Genomic DNA, 22,450 nt, shown 5'->3' on the forward strand with positions numbered 1-22,450 from the left:
AAGCTCACCTTGATAAAATTTTTACAAGCTGTGACTCATATGCTGGTCTGCTGCTTTACTGTTGTTGTAAAGGTTCTCAAACTTGGAGTGAGTTAGAAGCGAATTGTATTGTGGACTTATATATTGTGTGATTTTTATGCAAGGGTTCCCTGAGACCTGCAGTTATTTCAAGGGTTCCTCGAGGGTAAAAAGGTTGAAAAAGGCTGTTCTAACCCAAACAGTGGCCCCCGCCCTTCAAAGTGCAGAATCTCCCACCTGCAAATGGGGATGTCAAAAAAGTCAAGATGGCCGTTGTAATATTCATGCACATGCAAAAGGAGTGGAGTTGTGCTCGCACTGCTGTGGTCACCATCTTCACTCACACACACACACCCTTCAGTTGCTGCTGGAGATAATAAAATATCTGGCAGGCCACAATCTCTGATAGATTAGCAGTTGTGCAGGCTTTTGGAAAAGCATCCTCCAGCTTTTCAACATGTAAAAGTCTATTAAAAGCCCTGGAGGCATAATTACAAAACCAATATATAGACTGGCTTCACCAACGGGGCTAAGCCATGATACAGTTTCCTTGCTTGTTTGTGGTTTAGTGCATCTGCACTATGATTCAAAAATCATGGTTTATGGTTTATTGTGTTGCACGAATGGAGCCAGTTGTGGTTTACTCCATAAACCACAATTAAGCAGGCCACAGTTTAACATTTGGTGCATTCTCCATCCTATGGGAAGCCAGATTAAATGGTGCAGAGTGGGATCCTGTGCATCAGGTAACGCCTTGCCAGAACCGAATGTGCCCATCCAGTCAGGTCATCAAGAGAAGGTCTGCTGAAAGTTCCCTTCACTCGTGTGGTTTGTGGGGTGTGAGAGAGATGGCATGAAACAAGTCAATGCTGTTTTATTCGACTGCACATTCAGTCCCTGTGGGTGCTATATTGGAGTTGAGCTTTCCTTTCATATTTATTTTTTTTTAATGTTGATTTAGATTTAGTTGTTACATTTTTTTTTCTTTTTGTTAGATGCTATACATGGCCTGGAGTCCTTTGGGTTTGGGGCAGGTTATCAGTATGGTAAATAAATAAAAGAGCCAGTTTGGTGCAGGGGTGAAGGCACCGGGCTAGAAACCGGGAGAGTGGGAGTTCTAGTCCCGCCTTAGGCACGAAGCCAGCTGGGTGATGTTGGGCCAGTCCCGCTCTCTCAGCCCTCGGAAGGAGGCACGGGCAACCCACTTCTGAAAAACCTTGCCAAGAAAACTGCAGGGGCTTGTGCAGGCAGTCGTCAGGAGTCAAAAACTGACTCGAAGGCACAAACATACTTGCATGCATGCATGCATGCATACATACATACATACATGTTGGGTGGTGTAGTCCAGAACCTGAGCAGATGAGACATAGGCCTGTTGAGGTGTGATGAGGGCCCAGGAAGGGCACGTCTGCTGAGATGGTTACTGGCTTCAAAAGTGGGGGGGGGGGACTGGGTGATCAAACACCACCTTTTTACACGCCTGAGACATACGTCGCTTCGAGAGCAACTGAGATTCCAGTCTCCCTTCTGCATCCTGTATGATGTGCTCTGTGATCATCTCCATAAGCCTAACATTTTTAAAACTGAGATTCCAGTAGTTCAAATACGTGTCTTAGATGTAATTCAGGGTTTTGTTTTTTTCCTGGTTTAATTCTGATTTCATAGAGCCCTTGAAAATCCAGTGAGGTAAATCGTTATATTTATCCTGTGGGGTCCAGCATAGGCCCACCGATTAAAGAGCTGTTGCCTGCTACAATCGTGGAGCAAAAATCTATTTTTAGCCCCAGAGCATTCTGAAACCTTGGCCAGCATTAAGGAATGGATCCTGCCACCAACATGACATCCACGCCTTTCTCGCCTTGCAGCAACATGATCCAAGTATAGTATCCATTTCCTTGCCCCATATCATAATATGTCTGAATACATGGAGGGGGAGGAGGGATAGAGAAAGGGGCAATAGATATACCGGGGGGGGGGGGGGCGGGTGGACCTTTAATGACAGCTGTCATTTTTAGTTAACACTGTTACGTTCAATCATCACCAGGCCTCTATTTGGGCTCATCTTTACCATTATGCAGTGGGGCAACTACCGTAGGTGGCAGATCCTGCAGGACAGCAGTGATGGTGCTCGGTCTGTTCCTCCTGAGCCCTCCTTATGCTGGAGAACAGAGATTGGATTCACTTGGATCAGTCATAAGGTGGCCTGTTCTGGATTTGGCTTACTGTGATTTGGGTGAGAAATATTTATTTATTTATTCAATTAATTAATTAATTAATTAATGAGCTTGTAGGCTGCCTCAGTCACAGAGGCAATTCTACGCTGCCTATTTTTTTGTTTGCTTGTTTGTTTGGTGCCTTGGAGTCAGTGTTGACTCCTGGCGACTGCCTGGACTAGTCCCTGCAGTTTTCTTGGCAAGGTTTTTCAGAAGTGGTTTGCCCTTGCCTGCTTCCCGGGGCTGAGAGAGTGTGAGTGGCCCAAGGTCACCCAGCTGGCTTTGTGCCCAAGGCAGGACTAGAACTCCCGGTCTCCCGGTTTCTGGCCTGCTGCCTTCACCATGACACCAAACTGGCTCTCTTATTAGCATTTATGAGGATATATTAGGAATATTAGGATTAGGATTAAATATCACAGCAGCAGTACCACCACCACCACCACACAGACAAACCATAAATAGAATGTCGCCATTCTGATTTGTGACCCGTAGCGTATGGCTCACTGTAAGCCCCCAGGCCACTATGGTTTGCTCAACTAGCCAAAACAAAACCACGTGGTTCGATGAAATGCAGATTCATCCCTATCCTGTTACATGTCCTGATCAGTTTAACTGGCTTGTAGCCTATTACGCTCAGGTAGAGTGGTGGATATTGTCAGCCTCTCTGAGGGAGCAGGTGCTCTCTTACCGTTTGCCCCAGGCTGTGAAATGTCTTGAGATCGCCTTGTGCCTGATGCTTCACCCACAAACAACTTTCCAGTAGCTAAAGCTGGTGATCCTTTGAGTCCCTAGTCTTGGCTTACAGTACTGAAAAAAAAAAAATTGCTCCTAAGTGTCTTCTCTAAAGCTGTAGCGAATGGGCTTCCCAGTTGCCACCTAGGAACAAGGATGCAGTGTAAGGCTGACTAAGCACTCATTAACATGCGCGATTGGGTCTATTGTGTGGCAGTGACAGCCGCAAGGAGGGCTTCCATTTTGCCTCTGTTGCATCCTCAAGTTGTTGCCCAGCAGTGCTTTTCTCTGTTGTTCTTGGATTAAGGACATTTTACCCCAGGAAATGTTTTACAGCTCTTGGAAACCTGCTCTGAAAAATGAGAAGGGTACTTTGAAGATAAAAATCATTTGTGATCATAGGGATCTAAATGATGCCATTGTTGCAATCCCAAATGAGGTGTCCAATGTTCTGTCTTCCCTTGTTTTCTGGGATCATTTCCCACTTTTGCAATCTAGGGATGCGGACAAGAGGTTTACAGAGATTCACCCCAAAACTCTTCTTGGCTAATTTGAGCTAACTGCAGATGACTGAAAAGGTGAATCCAGGGAATAATACACTAAAGAGGTGGGTGGTACCATCTGCCTTTCAGGAGAGAGTGGTATGACCACTCTTGAAAAACACTCCTTAGCCTTGGAAGATGATAATAATGCTTGTGTCACATGACTTCTACTTGGGCAAAGAGATCAAGAAGGTGATGGGGACTAATCATGGAGATCTGCATTGGCTGCTTGTTTGCCACTGAGTGAAATTCAGGGTAATAGGCTTTCTGCACAAAATTATGAACCACCTGGAACTGGGTAATCTGAAACAATATCTCCAATGCCCAGCCGCCTCCGATCTTTGGGATAAATTTTAGTCTTTGTGCTACAGCTCTCAAATTGCCGTGTAGCAGTGATGCAGAGGCAGAGCTTGCTGTGGTGGCACCTTCTGCCATACTTTCCTCTATAGTATCCAGGATCCACCACTACTATTTGTGTGTGCACGTGCACGTGCACGTGCCTTCAAGTCTCTTAACCACACCAAACTGGCTCTAAACGGCTTTAGATTTCATAAAAAACTCACCTTTTTATGTTAGCTTTTCCACTAATTATTTCCCCCATATGGTTCTATTTTAATGGTTCTAGTTTTATTCCGTTTTTATTCTATTTTTACCTTTTAAAAAATGTTCTTATTGTGTTGTATTATATTTTTAGCTTTTAAAAATGTTTTTAGACTCTACAGTGTGGCATGCAAAAATCATGAAAAGGATTCCATATTCTATGAATACCTGGCACAAAACGCTTCTCATCAGTCACCCTCCACAACAGTCTGCAGCCCGTTTTCATATCTTAATTTAAAACATTTAAAATACCGCTTGTCTAACGTTGTGTCGGAATAACAGGCTTCTTTCTAACAGTGATTCACTGCTCTCTCCAGCTATATAAAGAAAATCTGGGGCTCTGGTACGAAGAGCGGAGTCTGTATATGTAAGCATCTGCGTCAAGGACACAGGCCTTGCATTTCTGGTGGCACCTGGCATCTGGCCAAACAGCTTGGTGCATGATAGAGTAACAAACCAGCCTTTTCTCTTCTGATGAGATGGCAAGAATGCAATTCTGTCCGACAGCTGAAGGTCAAAAGGAGAACAAAAGCTGAGCAGCTGAATCTCGTGCTCTTTATTTTTGCTTTCATCCTGCAATCTTGAAACAGCTCCCAGGGAATCTTTATCATGTACGGATCCCTCCCTGTCCTCTAAGTTGCATGTGTGGTGATTCTGCTTGATTTAAACAAGGGAGGAGCAGATTAGGAGAAGGTCATTCAAGTATACTTGAGTTGGATAGGAACAGGGAGATTTGAACCCTGTCCGTCTTTCATTCAAGCCTCGTATATGATCCATGCTGGTTCTTTACCTTATTAGGTAAGGTAAAGAAGAAAACAGATGTAGTGCGTAAGATCTTATCACCAAAGCAATTGAATTTCACGATGTTGTGGTGCCATCTCTGGGGAAATAATGTCTCCTCTGGCATGTTCATTGTAATTGTGACTGCTAGATGGAACAGACTTGTACGAATGACATAACCACTTCGTGGCTATGCCTTTGCCATCATCCTGACAATTAACACACGCCCACAGCATGTTGCCTGCTGCCTTATCTCAAAGGGATGCTTTGAATCAAGGTAGTCCAGTTCCACGTCTGCCCCCAAACTCCCAGAGGTGGGAACTGTTCCCAGTCCCCATGGCTTATTTTATCTATCTTGCACAGTTGTTGCAAGGTTTACAACAAAATGTCGAGTTTACATCGTAGATGGATGCTCTGTATTGTACACTATATACACCACTGGTGGGTTCTTTCATTAAACATGCTAGACATCTGAATTCTATTCATTTAGTTTATTATTGCATGGGTATTCTCTCTTTTTCTCTGGATTCTCAAGAAGTCCATCACAATTGCCCTGTGAAGTAAACTTGGGTTGAGTAATCCGTTGGTTAAACATATCTCCCTGTCCCATCTTTAACACATGAAACCCTCCAGTCCACTGGCTCCCTTGTATTTGGCTAGGAAATGGAAGAGCCTTCCTAACTTGATGTCTTCCCAAAGCCTGGCTGGGAATTCTGGAAGCGGTAGTCCCAATATACAGTGGTACCTCTAGTGACGAACACCCCTCCTTACGAATTTTTCGAGATATGACCAGCTCCAGCCCCAAAAAATTACCTCGACTTGCGAACTCCGCCTCAAGTTACGAACCGGATCCGTGGCCATTTTCCCTGCTGCCACGCGGTCGTGGCTTCCTGTGGGCGAGATCGCGGTAGCAAGGAGACGTTCGGTGAGGCTTGTGGTGTGTTTTGTGGCGTTCGGAAGGTTTTTGGTGTGCTTGTCAGCATGGCTCCAAAGAAAATGCAGAGCAGGCTGGCAACTGACTTTAGACAGGTTTTTCCCCAGAACTGAGCCTGCAGCTAAGAGGCAAAGAAGAGAGGAAACCCCTGAAGGAGATTTCCCCAATGTCCCTTTGGAGGGGGACTCTCCCTCCAAACAATAACTGCCTCCCCACCCCATTCACCCTCTTCATAATGTGCTGTACTGTACTTTTTTTCATGTTTTTGAGGTTTAAAAATAAAATGCATATATTTCAGAACTGTTTAGCCGTATTTACATTGAACCTTGTGGGGGAAATTTACCTCGGGGTGCGACCAAATTCGGAGGGCGGATTAGCCGTATTTACCTTGAACCTTATGGGGAAATTTGCCTCATGGTGCGACCAAATTCGGAGGGCGGAACGGATTAACCGTATTTACATTGAATCTTATGGGAAACTTTACCTCAACTTGAGACCAACTCGAGTTGCAACCAGAGTCAAGGAACGGATTAAGTTCATAACTAGAGGTACCACTGTATCTGGAATCAGGCCTACTTCTCAGAGAAACTCCTTCATCCCCTTCCTACCACTCTTTCACCAGCTGTTAAAAGCCTATTTATTTTAGCAGGTTTATCAAATTATGTGTGCTTTAAACTTCCTTTTTTAAAAAAAATAAAATCTGTCTTTTGTTTTCAACGATTGCTTTTATTGTGTATGTTTTAATGTTAAAACTGGTATACTTAAGTTGTTGTCATCTGCTTGTGAGCATCTTAATGGCAGAGAGGGATGTGCATGTTTTAAATCAATGTAAACCCTGGATATTAGTGATATATTTGTTCAACACTGACCTCACATTACATTCTGGAGAGATAAAAATAAACTAAAAACAGCCTTGGCTGAAGCTTTTCATTTTAAAACAAAAGCTAGATGAAATAGGAAAGAAAAGAGGAGGGACCACAAAAAGGATATATGGCAAAAAGAAAAGAAAATATTTCACCAAATAACAAAAGAGGAAAGAATATACATGCCTGCATGTGCTTCTTTAAAAATGAAAACTAAGAAAAAATATTTATAATTCAAATATAAGAGACCTCATCACCTTGGGGAAGACTGTGACCCAGGTGACTTGCGTTTGCACTCAGTCTATAGTCCAGGTCTCCCTCTGGATGGTCTGCTTGAAGACCTCTTCCACCTTCCCTTCTTAAGGTTCTCTCCCTTTAAAACAAACATAGACTAGGCAGCCCATCAGACCAAGGATACGTCAAATAAATGACTATCCCTAAACAATCTTGAACAAATGTCTTGAAAAGGATTATTGCAAAAAAGGAGGGTGTCGAGGTATTGAGTTGGATGCAGGCAGAAGAATGAATTGTTTCCAGTGGAAGAGAGCAAAACAATCTTTTCCAATCTTATGTCCTTTAGTTGCGCTGGGTTGCACCTCCATAATTCTCAGCAAGTCTGGTCAAGAGACTTTCTTAGGAATCCAAATTCTTCATCTAAAACTTATTTCTGTATCTGGGCAACTATGCATGCTATCAACTATGCATATAGTATCCATTCAGAAATATCCCATTGGGTTCACTGGGAATTATTCCCAAGAAAAGGTGTTTAAGGTTCCAGAAATATATTGTGCTATATAGAGAGACTGGAATGATGAAAAATCCCAGGGCAAAAGATTGGTACAGGATGGGACCCAAGTAAACAGTAATTAACAAATGCAATTCAAGTTGATTTAGTGGACAGCACTTATAAAAAATACATCCATCCACACTGACAATGTCCCAGTAGGGTCCTATTGAGAAGATGGGCCTGGATGGCATTTCTTAAAGGCTTCCTGCTGTTCTCAGCCAAAAATAAAAGCTCTTCTAAGCAAAGATGTCCAAGCAAATCTGAGTGGAAAGCCTAAAATGCTTTGACCTCAGTACTCTTTCACCAGATCCTCAGTACCCAGCCTTTGCAGTCTTTGCAGGGCACACTCAGCCTGCAGACGAGCCTCTGGTTCAGGGTCCCAACAGTCTTCTAGGAGTTCTTGCAAGTAAATAGCTACCTAGGGGACAGGACAGAGAAGGGGAAAAGCAGTTGTCAGGAAGAGACAACAGGAACTCTCCAGAGCGGACTTCCTCCCTAGTGCCTTATTCCAGATGTACTGAACTTCAATTTGCATCCTTCCCAGCCAATGGTGATCAAACTCTGGGAATTCCAATGCATCTGGAAGGCACTCAGATGACAAAAGCTGTTGCAGGAGATGTGACATGAGGTGCCAAATAAGGAGTGACCCCTGTATTTGGAATAAGGAATTTCAATAGAGCTTTCGCATCTAGTCATTCTAGTATGACCCCATGCCTAGTACAAAGGTTGGGAATCATCATTTCTCCTATACATGGCTAGGCAGATTTAAGCTTCAGAGAGCTAATTTTTTTAAAGAGAACCTTGACATCCACCAATGTAAGCCAGCTGCAAAGAGACATACTCAGAATTCTGAAATCAAGGTTTCATTTAAGTGTGCAAGAACCATCCTTTCAAAGCAAAATCCACTGTTGGTTACTCCAAGCTCTTTCTGTTTCAACTATTGAGTTTTGCATGAGGCAAAGGAGTAATTTTGTTTCCCCTGTCGTTAATAAACAGGGAATAAAATTCTGAACGAACTAATGTAAAATACCTGGAGTTCTATCAGCAGATCCAGATTCAATTTCCACCCTCCTTCCTATAGTTAACAGAACATAGTTCTTTGCAATGACCTCCCCTCTTGCCTTCAGCCCAAGATCTTTGCCCTCCGTCAAAGTTCTCTAGGAGCTTGTTCTATCTTCTCCTGCTATAATCTCCTGACGTATTTGTCCCCATGATCTTTGCTCCTTCAACATTACCATTCTTGGCTATCCAAAGGTCACCTATTTTGTTAGATTGATCCTTCCATTCCCTGTCACTGCATCCAGGCTGTGTCCAAAGTTTTGTGGTGCTACCCTAAGGGCAAAACGGCTGCAGTTGTCTTGCTTATTTCTACCTATCCATTAATAGCCCAAAACTTCCATCAGCCACCCAACATTTTTGTTCTCCTCAGCTTCTCCCTTGAACTCAAGCCACTATCCCAGGGGTGGAAAAATGTTGCCCAAAGGTCAAATGCAGCTTATCCTCATCCTTTCTGTGGCCTCCAGAATGGACAGGGCCAAACTTTCAGCCAATTTTCTCTCTTTTCCCTTTTTTTTGGAGGGGGTAGGGCTAAGGGGCAAGCTGTGTGCCCTTAACCTTGCAGAGTTTAAGGGACCCATTATACTTCTTAAAATCTACAAAATCAATTCCTGGTCCACTCTCTTTAGGAGTGTGACTTTCAGCCTGTTGTCTAAAGACTACTGCCCCCTATTTAAGCCTATGTTATGTTGCAGCTTAACATACTTGCCCAAATCTTCTCCAAGCTGGTGGGACAATTGGTCTTTGCCTTTCCTCAACAGCCAACCTTCGTAGTTCACTGTACGTAGGACTGCTGCCTAATTCTGCTTCATAGGCAAGCTGGAATGCAGGAATACTGTCCTCTGAAGAAACAGAAATGGGCTGTCTTAGCAAAGCAGGATTTGTGTGTGTGTGTGCACGTGCCAGACATATCCAGTGCGTGAGCAGCAAAGTGTTGCTTCAACTGACTTCTTCACACTTCATAGTTCCCACCCCACACCAGAGTTTCACTTCCAAGTGATTACTGCATTGCTGGATAATGGCTGTCACTGGAGTCAGAGTTCCAATCTACTAGTAAAGGGAGACCCAGTACATTGCACTAGTATTTGTGGCCATTGACACCACCCTCTCTGTAGTGCACTGATTCACAAAAAGGATGAACTTTCATACAGAGACTAGCTATCCATTTACGGTTGCTGTACTGAATACTCTCAAGAGAAAGTGATTTATGAGAATTATCATACCAAAAGGAATCTTTAGTATGTTGCTGCCTATTTTCATCCTGTCAACTTTTGGGGGTTGAGCCTTGCATGTATTTTTTTTTTTTTAATCTGCGCTCAGTCGTTACCGACTCTGCAGTGACTGCTTGGACGAGTCCTTGCAGTTTTCAAGGCAATTGTTTCGGAAGTGGTTTGCCAGAGCCTCCTTCCTAGGGCAGAGCCCAGCTGGCGAGCGCAGGAGGCGGGGTTTCCGTTGCTTCGCGCCCTTTTCGGGCGTGCGTGATTTTTCGCGCTTACCGGCAACTGCTCCCGACTCCTTTTTGCAAGGCGCCGCCAGCATTTTTCCTCCCACCAGCGTGAGAGTCCCCATTTATCTACTCACGTGAGTTTTTTTCGAACTGTTGGGTTGACAGGAACTGGGGAGGAAACAGGAGCTCACCCTGCTAATGCGAAGGCTGGACTCGAACCGCTGAAGCGTTGACCATTTCTGGCCAGCAACTTTCAGCGTCATTAAGCCAAAGATGGCCTTTAGTCTCAACAATTTGCACTTCCTCACTCTACCTGTAGAGGGATAAAAACTTTCCTACTAGAGATACATATTGCTGTTAAACATTATTGGCCTCTCAGTAACACGTGCCCAGCTGATGTGTACCAATCCAGCCTCTCCTCTCAAGGAAAAGCTTCTGCTTGGAGGACACGGCCCATTCCCAGATTGCAAGCTCCAACTTATTGACTTGGGAAATGCAATATTTTCTCCTTCAACCATCTTTTCCCTTTAGCAGTGGGTCTTGCTAGGAGTCTGGGGCCCTGGCTGCTGCCCAGGGAGGCTGGGGTGCTCTTGACCATGTTGTTCTTGAAATAGCCCATCTCATTGTGCAAAGACACGAGCCACGATGCTGCTGGACATCATGTCTCAGAGCAACAGAAGCCTCTTGTCTCAAGGGATTTAAAAGAGCACGAAGTCTGAGGAAGAGGAGGGGGAAAGGATGAAGGAAGCTGAATGAGACTGAGTCCAAGATAATGTAACCCCACCCCGGAAGTCTATAGTTCAGCTTTATCCTCTCAAGCTGAATCGGTAAGCGTTTGTTGTTGATCGAGGGCAGGACGTGCTCCTAAAATGCCACCAGATGGCAGCATAACCCACACCATTATCACCACTGTATGCTCACCCCCCTGCTTATATCTTGGCAGAGCTGGCCTAGGGTAGTGCTACCAAGGTAGAAGAAATTCTTCCTTCTGCCACAAAACAGAAATTACCATTACCACTATACAGAATCCGACTAAGCCACAGTGTGGTGCCTCAAACAGGCAAGGGGTGGCCATTCACAACCTCAGCATGTTACATTGTTCTCAGTTATAAGTGCAACTGGTTGAGATCATGATAAAAGCAAGGAATCAGGTCCTCTAGTGCCCCTTCTAGGGTAGATACGGAGATGGGTGGGAGTGGGCCAGAAGACACCAGGCGGCAGCTCTTTGCCTACCACACCTGTTATGGGTTGGTTGCATTTGCGAAGAAAAACAGGTCCGTGGAACAGTTTCTCTTTCTTGGTCAGAACAGGATATTGGTTCTGTGAGTAAACAAAAAATAGGCTTTTCTGTGTTTTTTTTTAAAAACCTTGTATAGCAATGCACGGGGCATGCAAACAGTGAAGGCAAGGGTGGTTGCACTTGGGGGCTGCCAGCACAGGGACTCCCAGTCTCCCCCTTGTCCTCCTGTCGCTTCACCTTAAATCCTGCAACAAACCAACATTGCCCAGGGCCCTGAGAGCAGCTGCAGCAGGCAAGTGGCATGGACGGGGGAGGGAAGAGGAGCGGCTACTCCCCCACAGCCAGCTGTCGCATCCTCAGCTACACCAGCCCCGTCGCCTCACCTTATCAGCCCTTCTGAGGCAGATCAGGTCAGGAAACAGACACCGTGCAAACTGTTGGAACTCAACTGCATTATTATTATTATTAAAGGGTATGATAATAAGCTCTGGAAAATCTGAAGGAGATTCTCTCTATCCTCTTTTGTACTAATGTGCAGCAATCTTGAGTTTTTTCCTTCCGCCCTCCCCTCCCATCTGGGCTAACCTGCTGTTTACCCAGCGGTCCTTGAATTCCTTCTTCAAGGCCAACTCCAGACGCCTCTGTCTCTCTCCTCAGGCAAGAAAGGAGGCTGAAGAAGTGAGGGGAGACTGCTACTGTGGCCATGGCCGAGAAGAAGTAACTTTATGACCCCCCCTTCTCCTGCCCCCCCTCAATGGCAGCAGCTGGGCAAGAGGGCTCAGGTCCCTCAGTAGTGGAAAGCCAGTCTGAGAGGTTTGCCTTGGGGCCCAGCCGAGCTCTGCCCACACATCTGCCCCAAAAGACATATGCACTCAAAGCAGGAAAGGAGGTGCATTTAACCTTACTGTATATCATGAAATCGTAACTTGTTAGGAGTACAATATTATTATCACAATAATATCAATCGCAAGGGTGAGTTCTGGATTCAAATACAAATAAACACTCAATTTCAATGCCAGATCCTCTATTACAGGGTTCCTCAACCTCGGCAACTTTAAGATGGGTGGACTTCAACTCTCATGCTGGCTGGGGAATTCTGGGAGTTGAAGTCCACCCATCTTAAAGTTGCTGAGGTTGAGGAACCCTGCTCTATTAGCAAACAGCACCCCACCCCCCATCCTGACATTCTGCGATGCATAAGATTATTGACAGCCTATAATAAATGAATCAAATCTGTAACAGAAGCAGTAGTAACTGAATTGATCCTAAAAAAGAAAAAGAAACTCAAATTCCACAGAGGCTACACCTAATTTAGGCCAACTTGGCTTTCAGACTGAATCTTCTCAGATGTGGTGTCTGTGTTCATTTATGGTAAGGGCTCATCCAAAACTACCTGGAAGAAGTGAGCAGATGTTTGTACATTCTCATTTCTGAAATATAAATTCCACCAGTTAAAGTCAAAACTATTCTCATCCTTTGGGAAAAAAGAAATCAACTATACTCTTCATATTAGGACAATTGGATATCATTAGGACTGTAATTCTAGCTAGCAGTAGGAGGGAATGGTCCCTGAAAGAACAATCAAAGTATGTTAAGTAATGTGTCCTCCTCCTGTTGTGTTAGGATCCCATTATGAGGTACAGGGAAAGTCTCCCTTAGGACAAACAATGATGCTAAAGTTGATATATTTGGGGCACATAATGAGGATGCAAGAGTCTTTGAAGAAGACCCCAATGCTTGGAAAAATTGAAGATGATTGAAAAAGAGGCTATCAGAAGACAGACAGAAGGTTGTTGGATACTACTATACATGACACAAGCATAAGCTTACAAAAACATAAAGAAACAGTTACTGACAGAATAAATCTAGTAAAATGATGTCCATAGGTCATGAAGAGAGTTGGAAACGGCTGAGTAATTGAACAACAAAAAAGTCTTGAGTTTCAAAAACAGATCAGGACTACCCAATCTGCAGGGTATCCCCATTGTCAAGACCCACACAGCTGGCAAAATTACCAAAGAACTACCTAGATGACAGTAAGGTACATTTAATGTTAGCCTTGGGTAAATGCAGAATCTTGGAATCTATAACAGGAATTTCCCACTCTCATTTGTAGCATATAAATTCAGGCAGAGTCTCTTTGAATGATTTGAAACGCTTCTTTGCATGTTTCTTGCCACCTGGACTAAGTTGCCATTTATGAGATAAGCTGCCAACTGAATCACCTTCTATCTCTTGATTGTTTATGTCTACTTTCCATTCTGTTTCTTTCCCAGCCTCCCCACAATCTCTCACACCCATCGGGCCAAGGATTACCCTCCCCACAACTGCTGTCTTTTTTCTCTCTGCTGTTTTCCACTTACTGTACTTAACTGAGCAGCTAAAACTGCGTTTTTCAAACTTGGCAACTTTAAGATGTCTGGACTTCAACTCCCAGAATTCCCCAGCCTTAAAGTTGCCAAGTTTGGACAGCACTGAGCTAAAAGATTATGGGGAGAACTGTTTTTTTGCTGCTTAGCTGAGCAGTGTTTGAAGGAGATTTAAATCTCCCTTTGCCAGCTGTATTGCTCATCTGAACAGCAGAAACAACTCCAAAGAAAGTTGTAGTTTCCAACTTTCCTTTCTCTGCAGCCTCCCTTCCCCTGTGAGCTTCTGCTGCAAGATTCTAAAGTTGGGTTCAAACATTCTGCTGCTCAGTCATGCTCTTTGTAAAGCATGGTATATGGTTACTGTATTGTTTGGACCCAGCAATTGTGGTTTGTTCTAAAAAGTATGGCTAAACAAACCATGACTTTGCACAATATATAAACCCAGTTCATGTGTGTGTATTTCTGTGTGTGTGTGAGAGAGAATATGATACAGATGATATGGCCAGAGGTAAGGGGAGAAGCTTAATACTGGGGAAATGATTCAAATACAGCTCCTATTTTAAAGTTAGAATCTTGGTCTAAGATGGTTTAATAATACTGTTTAATACAGAACAGTTTACCATTCTGAGCTTTCCAGGAATAAGGAAGAAAGGAATTCATCCTTTCTGTTCTTCAGAGGACACCCCTGCATTCATCCATGGGCTTTCTAAATTGGGAATATATTTTACCATGGTATGGAGAAAATCTCAAGTGAACTCAGCTCCTGGTGTTGACATGGACATGTAGTTTTTCTTAAATTGATTATGTGCCACATAGATAAATTTTCTCCATAACCATGTAGTTTTGACTATAGTAAAAACTGAAATATATATCCCACCTTTCTATTCAAGATAACTAACGATAAAAATAAAATGACATGTGCAATGATAGTTAACACTCTTTCTGCCAGCTTGCACTGAAGCATTCATTATAGTGGTTCCCTCCCTCTGCTACCCAGCACACATTCATCTTTCCCTAAAATGTTGGACTTCTACATAAACTACAGTTGCTTTTGGCATGAACAGCAGGTTCCAGTTAATCTTTTCCTTACGGCCAGCCAATTGTGGGAGCTGTAGCTTGGGGGCAAAGAATTCTCAGCACTCACATCACACTACAGCTCCCAGCATTCTTTGGAGGAGACCTTGGCAAACCTATGTCCTTCAGATGTGCTGGATGTCAACTCCTATAATTCTCAGCCAAGGGTCTTTGGCTATGCAGGCTGGGAATTATGGAATTCCATAATTGCTTACCTGGGAAAAGTGCAGAGCATCTCATCAGGGTCTCCCACAGTACCAGTGCCAGGGAGTAGACATCAGCCTGCCTCAGTGCAGAGCCCAAATCTTGCAGGTTCAAGTTCTCATCCAGAATTTCGGGAGCTATGTAACGTGGGGCTCCTGCCTAGAGAAAACGCCAGTGAATGATGCCAGTGGCTTATGTACAATTCCTGCTTAGGACAAGAACTGGTTACGCCCATATTTGACAGAGTCTATCTCAGAACAATACGATACAGAACCACCAGTATGCTGTCACGTTTCAAAGGTGGTACTAAAACCAGAGATACTGATTCTGTATCCCTACTGGACTGAATATCACAGGGTAATCTCTTGTTACTATTGTTATAACTCTGTTAGGATGATTATTATTTTATGAGTTTTATTTGGATGTTAGCTGCCCAGAGCTTGGGAATTAAATGTCAGTAAACAAAACAAACAAACCCACGTTGTCCACATTTTAACAGTATGTGTCTCTCTTGAATTTTCTATGTCGTATACGGTACCTTGTGGACAATGCCTTCTGCAGGACCTTTTCTCGACTGCTCATGCTGCAGAGGGAGTGTCATGGCAAGGCCAAAATCAGTTATGACGCAGGTCCTGTCTTCCCGCACCAGCACATTCTGGCTGCTCAGGTCACGATGCGCCACCCCAGGTTTATGCAGGCCTGACATCATGGAAAAATAACAAGTTTCAATGAAGTTGTCATCTTAACCAAGATCAAGTATTAATCTTGGTTCAGTAAAAAATTTTATTAAGTAAAAATCTCATACGCCAGATTATGGCATAGCATGTCATGTGAACCAAGCTAAAAAGAGCCTAGATAGATTAACTGAAGAACAGATGCTTTCTGTTCATAAGGTTCAAGCCCAGGTATTTCCAGTTAAAAGACATCGGGCAGCAGGTGATGAGAATCCCTAAAGAGCTGGCTGGCAGTCAGTTAAGACCAGGAATGGCAGATCTTTGGCACTATAAACATTACTGAATCTCAATTTCCATTAACTCTGTTTGCCTTGGTGCCTGATGGTGATGGAACGACTGCAGGATACCAGAGTAGCAAACTTTGACTAGGCTCAGCAGAAAGGACAAAAGAGATATTTTGCCGTCTAATCGCGGTACCACATCTCAGTCACAGAAACTGATGTGTCAGGTGAGTTCACAACTGTCATTATTAATATTAGCTCTGGCATTATTTTATTTTAAATATTGACGGACTGCCCTTCATGTGTTTATGGAACTGGCCACTACAAATGCAATGATGGTCACTAAAGAAATTCAGGGAGGATCTCTAGCAAAGGCCATTTGCTATAATGCCAAAATGGAATTCACTCATGTTTGGCTGTAGCGCAGCTCGATAAAAAAGTGCTGAGAACCAAAGAGAGTTGACTATGGCTTTCACCCCAACTTCTGAAGCACATCTCTTGGATAACTGTTAGAAAGCTGGCCTATCCCTCCCCTTATCCAGCAAGAAAACACTTTTTCCCCCCTTAAAACTTTTCCAGGTAAATTTAAAAGTAGAGGAGGGTAACCCATGTAGAGTGTTTTACCTTAGGTTTACAGGAACCATTGGTTAAAATGCAGGCTCTCGTTCAGAGAAAAACCTATTGCCAAGCCTCTCCCTCTCTTATAGTACTTAACAAATGCTGAAGTTTCCAAAAAATATAGTTTTTTTGTATTTTTCATGTGAATAAAAGGCTGCTGGAATATTCCTGCTTTGAATTCATATATCTATGTATAAATCTAGATACATACCCACGCTTTGAACAGGGGTAAGAAATTAAATTAGTAGTAGTTTTAAACTTAAAGCCAAATGTTCAATTAATGTTTTGCTCCGAGATTCAGAAATAAAGGAACAAAACACTCCATCAAATGAAGGCAGCTTCCAATTACCTTGAGTGCAAAAACTTGCGTGGAGACAACAGATCATCAGAGAGATTGCTGCCCGTTTTTTCTGTGATGTACTAACTCAGGCAGGAACATTTTTAACATGCATCCTCCCAAAGAGATTCTGAAAAGGATTTACCATTCCATTTTTTCTGACTCCAGTTAATCTCCCTTTCCTTACAGGAGAAGTAACAATACATTTAGGAGGGAGGGTCTTGGTATCCTTGTCTGCTTGCCTTAGCAGGTATCTCTTACCCACATTCTCAACATAGGGTATGGAGAGATGTTAGGACTACAGGTTGTACTGTACTTCGCTGTATAAACCACTCTGATTTTTTTAAAATAATAGAATCTGTATATACATGTTTTATGTAAATACAATAAATATAAACTTTTTTTTTAAATAGAACCTGAAGCCAGGTGCTAAATAGTGTTTTGGGAGTGGTAGTGGGGGGAGACAGTTCTTAGAATTAAGGAATAAAAATGCCTCTGACCCTATGCTAAGTCTGGGGCTGCTTTCCTATTTATCTTTCCTTGCATCTCACCGGTCTAACTTAAAAAGGAGGAGGTTTTCTTGAGTAATATGTCTAATAATCTACTCTGTGAGAACTGGATACTCTTTGTGATCTAGCCAGACCCCCCTAGATATCAATGCTGAATTCCGATTTACCTTCTGACAATTACTGTTTTCTGATTTGACCCTTCTCCAGTAAGACACTCCTCCTTATGGTAAAGATAAATGGAATGGGTGGTAAAGATAATGGAATATAAAATAAAAGAGCTCTTCCCTGTAGTTACAATTCCCCGCCAACTACAGCATCTTTCATTATAAAATCCTCAATTCAATATGTAAACATCTTTGTTAGTTGTAAAGATGTTTATGTATTGGATTGAGGATTTTATAAATAGATGATACCCAGCCAGCTCGGTCCCCTGAGGGCAGGTGCCTCAGGACTCTGTAGAGCTCAGAACTGGTCCAGCAGGAAGTCTGCAGAACAAAAGTCATTCTGTGGCTTCCTGCTGGATATCCTTGTGTCATACCTTCCTTCCATAGTTCCTCATGTAAGAAAGCAAGGCCTCTGGCAAGGGATGATCCGAGCTGGATGCTGATATCCCAGGAACAAACATGCTGGCTGAGGAAGTTCCGCAGGGATCCCTTCCAAGAAAATGCAACTAACTCAGTTAAGATCCAAACTCATGATTGCTGACATAAGCATCCATCTTTTAATAACTATGGCGATGGATGTGTCTGGACTAAGCAAACTGGCAGAATAATTTTGGATAATAGACTCCTCTGATGCCCAGATGTGGGATTTTTTCCCTTTTATTGTAATGTTATAAATCTTGATACCTTGTATTATTTCAATGCAGATTTCAGTGCAGTAATATTTATGTAATATGATTAAAATTATAAACATTCTATTATTTAGAAAGCTTAAAGTGTTGAAGATAAAAAGAGAAAAGTAAAAATTCTACTAGTACTGCAGCTGAAGATATCAATGTTACAGACATAAGATCATTTGATTCTTCATCCAAAGTTAAGTATAGCATTAAAAAATGGTTTTTAAAATAGTGTTATTTATTTATATTCAGATTAAGGCATTGAAGAAGGAATGGGAATGGAAGAAAGTTACTGGGTTGTAGGGAGAGGAACTGCAAACCATGACCATCTGGCTCTGACTGGGCAATGAGGAGATGGCCCAGGTTCTGATACTTCATTTACTTAGTAAACATGTTATTGTAATATTATACTGCTGGCTGCAGAAGTTGGTTTAGCAATTAATGATTCCTTCTCATCCCCGTCATCCCACCCCTACTATCTGACATTTTAATTTGTAAACATTTGGAAGCAGAGCTGGAAATAAATCCTGTTTCTTAACATTTCACCAAAGCCTTAAGGTCTAGAAATGTACTCCATGTCAAAAACAGCTATCTGAGAATCCAGTGAAGTTGAATTTAGTCCTAGAAATCCCAAATCTCTAACTTCCATGGCAAAAAGTAAACTATCCATATTCTTGATGGTGATGTGATTATAATGACATGAATACATATGTACATTCGTATATACTGGTGAAAGTTGGCATGTAGACACATACAAGGTCACTTTCACTTTCTTATACATAACTCCAATCATTTTCGCCCATTCCTGCCCATGGTGCTTACCAATGGGTACAGTGTCAGTACCAGGAGGCCACACCGTTCTTCGCTTGGCCCCCCATATCCAGCAGCCACAAGTCGTACCACATTTTCGTGGTTCATCAATGGGAGGCTGTGCATGGCCCACTCAGATGCAAATTGTTGGTGGCACAAAGGGGGAAAAGCCTTGATGGCCACAGGCTGCTGGCAGAATGTTCCTTGCCACAGCTTGGAAAACTGCCCATCATGGAGAAGCTGTTCCAAAAAGAATTAGGGAAAAGGATTATTTAACTTCCTAGTAATGCTTTATACAGTATACTGTATGAGATTCTGTAATTTTTCAACTATATCAAGAAAGTACAAACTCTATCCACATTGATCCTATTTTCTATCCCCTATGATAGATATTCATGTTACAGACTAAGCAGGCTTCTAGATAAAGCTAGCTTCCAGCTGATAATGAAGAGACACACTGGTGACTCCAATTCACATCCAAAGAATAGCGTGCTCAGGTGAACCTTACGGAGTGGAGGAAGAGGCAAATCTCTGCCGTAGAGGAAAACTTTTTTTGGCTCTGTTTATATTTAGCTGTCTACCGTCTAAGGGATCTTTTTAATGAGATGTATGAGATTTTGTCAATAATACCATACATTTGATAATCGTTTCATTTCAGATGAATGCTATCTCAAGAATTTCAGAGGGCATTGGTAAAGTGGTATTAACTTTTTTGGCATTACCAGTATAATATCCAAAATACTATTTTGTTGTGGGGGGGACTAGGGCAAGATAGGCAAACTTCAGATATGGGTGACTGGCTTTTCTTTTTTCTTAGATCCAACAAGATCTACCAACTAGAGTGAAGTATTTGAATGGTATCTCAGGAGATTATGCACCTGGGCAGAGAAATTCCCCATTTATTTTTTTAAACACCTCTTCTACTGCCTCATCCATTTGATATAAAATGCTTTAGAAATCCTTCCAAAGGAGAAAATATTTTCAGATAAATTCTCTTGGGTGGGGTTTGGTGTTCTTGCACTCCTTTAATTCAGATGTAGCAAACAGATGTGAGTGAATGCCCTGTTTTTCACTGAACTATCATGTCTCTAGTAAACAGCAGCCTCTAGCTTTCCTAGTTTCAGTTAAATGCCACGTGAAGACATCAGGAAGCAATTTCTCTACTAGGGCTTTTTTAGCCATGATGCTACAATCAATGCTAAGGGGAATCCTGCCCTTAAGAGATGGTTGGAATATTTCTCCTTCCTTGGTAAAATCAGAGGGACCAACTTTTCTGGCCACAAATATTTTTAGCTGCTTTTATGTTTTCTCTAGTTTTGTACCCCACCCAAAGTCCACTGGAGTTGGGCGGCCAATAAATTTAAATAAATTTATTATTATTATTATTAAATAAATAAATAAATAAATAAAATGGTAGAAAATTTCAGAAGAGCATTTGTGTTCACCTCTCTGAGCTTAGGCTTAGACTGGGAATTAGTTTTTCATTTATATAACTGAAATCTATTTCAGACCTACAGCAAATAACCTACTTAGAGATTCCAAACTACTTTTCATCCAGATCTGTGGTAGGGGATGAAAGAGTAGGTAGGACTGGAAGAAAGACAAAACCATTAAATACTGGTTTGGAGACAAGCTCAACAATTCTGTTACTAACCCTTTTAGATCCAAGTACTGGCAAGTACTCTGATCAATAGCAAATCTTCTTGGAACTTTATAATATGGCCCCTGATTGGTTCTTTAGGATCATCTGGTTGTCAAAATGAGGAACCTCCTTATTCTGAATTGCAGGCACCCAGTGAAGGAAACCTCAGTGAAGGAGACCTGTGATTGCCTCACACAACTGCTATCTTGATATTGCCATTAAGCTAGAGGAAAAATCAAACTATGGTAGGACTACCATATCTGGACTGTGGAGTTCCAGATGATCACTAGATGACAGCAAATAGATACAGAAATTCCAGTGCTTGCCATGTAGTGGTCATCTGCATTTTTGCATTCCTGATTTGGTAGGCCTGGTGGTGATAACTCTTAGTGGCTTGGATCCTTCCCAAACTTAGTCATACCTGAAGGAATCGGAGGTCTGGAAGCTCTTGCCTGGGCAGTTTTTTCTCATCCTTTAGTTCCGAGCCTGTAGTTACCTTGTTGAGTTCTCCAGTTTCTTTTGGTCCTAGTAGCACTGCATGAACTTTCCAATACCTTAGAACTGGAAGGTCACATAAAGAGATTTGCTCCTCAATGACATACTCCAAATTTTCTCCAATGTTGTATCCTACCTAAATTAGGCAAATAGTAATCTATTTGAAAAAATTATTTTGCTATTTGTGGGAAAAGCAAGAGTATAGGGCAGAGAAGCGGTACCATGTGTCCACTAAAATACAAGAAGCTACCTTATATTGTGCTATCAAATCTCAACTAGAAAAATCCAACTGAGCACTAGATGGCAGGAAAAATACAGAAAACCCAACTCTTTGCTAGTGGTTATCCAGATTTTTGCAGCCATGTTTTATATTGAATCAGATCACTGATTCATTTAGCCCAGTGGTGCTAACACTGATTGGTAACAGCTCTCATTTTCACCACGTTTTTTCCAGCACTACCTGAGTATGCTGAAACTTGAATCTGGAACCTTCTGCATGCCCAACGGGAGCTCCACAACTGAACTACAATCTTCCATAGAATGCAATTCCCCAGCCCATCCTCCAAATGTGTACATACTGCATTTCTCTCATATCTATCTATCTATCTATCTATCTATCTATCTATCTATCTATCTATCTATCTATCTATCTATCTATCTATCTCTCTCCCCTCTCACCCGTCTGGTAGAATGTCTTCCTCAATCTTGGGTCTTCTACCAGAGGCCTGGGAGTTTGAGGGTTCTGTGTGGTATCTTAGCTGTTCCTAGCACTGCACTCTTCTGGACAGAGAGCTCTGATGCTGTTCCTGGGATCTGTTGGAGCCACTCTCTCAGCTTAGGAGTCACAGCCCTGAGTGCGCCTACACCACTGGGACTGCTTTGGCCTTTACTTTCCACATCCTCTCTATTTCCTCCTTCAGGCCCTGGTACTTCTGCAGCTTCTCATGCTCCTTCTTCCTGATGTTGCTGTCACTTGGCACTGCTACATCTATCACTACCGTTGTCTTCTGGTCCTTGTCTACCACCACAATGTCTGGTTGATTGGCCAGTACCTGCCTGTCCGTCTGGATCTGGAAGTCCCACAGGATCTTAGCCCTGTTATTCTCCACAACCTTCTGTGGAATCTCCCATCTGGACTTGGGGGGGTCTAGCCCATACACTGTGCAGATGTTCAGTACACAATGCCAGCTACTTGGTTGTGCCGTTCAGTATATGCTGTTCCTGCCTGCATCTTACACCCTGCCACTATGTGTTGGAGTGTCTCTGAGGCCTCTTTGCACAGTCTGCACCTTGGGCCCTGTCTAGTGTGACAGACCCCTGCTTCTGTGGATCTGCTACTTAGTGCCTGCTCTCGTGCTGCTATGGTCAGTGCCTCAGTGCTGTCTTT

At 42.7% G+C, this 22,450-nt stretch overlaps 1 protein-coding gene and 1 long non-coding RNA gene across 4 annotated transcripts in view; one reads left to right on the forward strand and one right to left on the reverse strand.

The window, feature by feature from the left end:
- The first annotated feature begins 1,257 nt into the window (after positions 1 to 1,257).
- On the forward strand, positions 1,258 to 4,559 carry LOC148216289 (uncharacterized). Its single transcript, XR_015795684.1, has 3 exons — positions 1,258 to 1,896; positions 2,063 to 2,251; positions 4,423 to 4,559. It is a non-coding gene; the product is annotated as an uncharacterized LOC148216289 (long non-coding RNA).
- AMHR2 (anti-Mullerian hormone receptor type 2) overlaps positions 2,088 to 22,450 on the reverse strand; it is a 38,606-nt gene continuing 18,243 nt past the window's right edge. The window contains exons 5-11 of one of the 3 annotated variants that reach the window (XM_088138038.1): positions 20,990 to 21,129; positions 18,939 to 19,166; positions 17,817 to 17,931; positions 15,398 to 15,558; positions 14,871 to 15,018; positions 9,231 to 9,367; positions 2,088 to 7,887 (exon numbers count right to left, since the gene is read on the reverse strand). In XM_088138038.1, coding sequence (XP_087994164.1) covers positions 7,759 to 7,887; positions 9,231 to 9,367; positions 14,871 to 15,018; positions 15,398 to 15,558; positions 17,817 to 17,931; positions 18,939 to 19,166; positions 20,990 to 21,129 — 1,058 coding nt within the window. In that variant the 3' untranslated portion in view covers positions 2,088 to 7,758. Of the gene's footprint in view, positions 7,888 to 9,230; positions 11,293 to 14,870; positions 15,019 to 15,397; positions 15,559 to 17,816; positions 17,932 to 18,938; positions 19,167 to 20,989; positions 21,130 to 22,450 lie in introns of those variants that run through there. The other 2 variants (XR_015795683.1, XM_088138039.1) reach the window with 2 other exon arrangements.

The sequence above is a fragment of the Python bivittatus genome, unplaced genomic scaffold (assembly GCF_059951505.1).
Source record: "Python bivittatus isolate LINGU-HERP-01145 unplaced genomic scaffold, Pbiv_v1 ctg000220_np1212, whole genome shotgun sequence".
In the NCBI taxonomy this organism is placed as follows: domain Eukaryota; kingdom Metazoa; phylum Chordata; class Lepidosauria; order Squamata; family Pythonidae; genus Python; species Python bivittatus.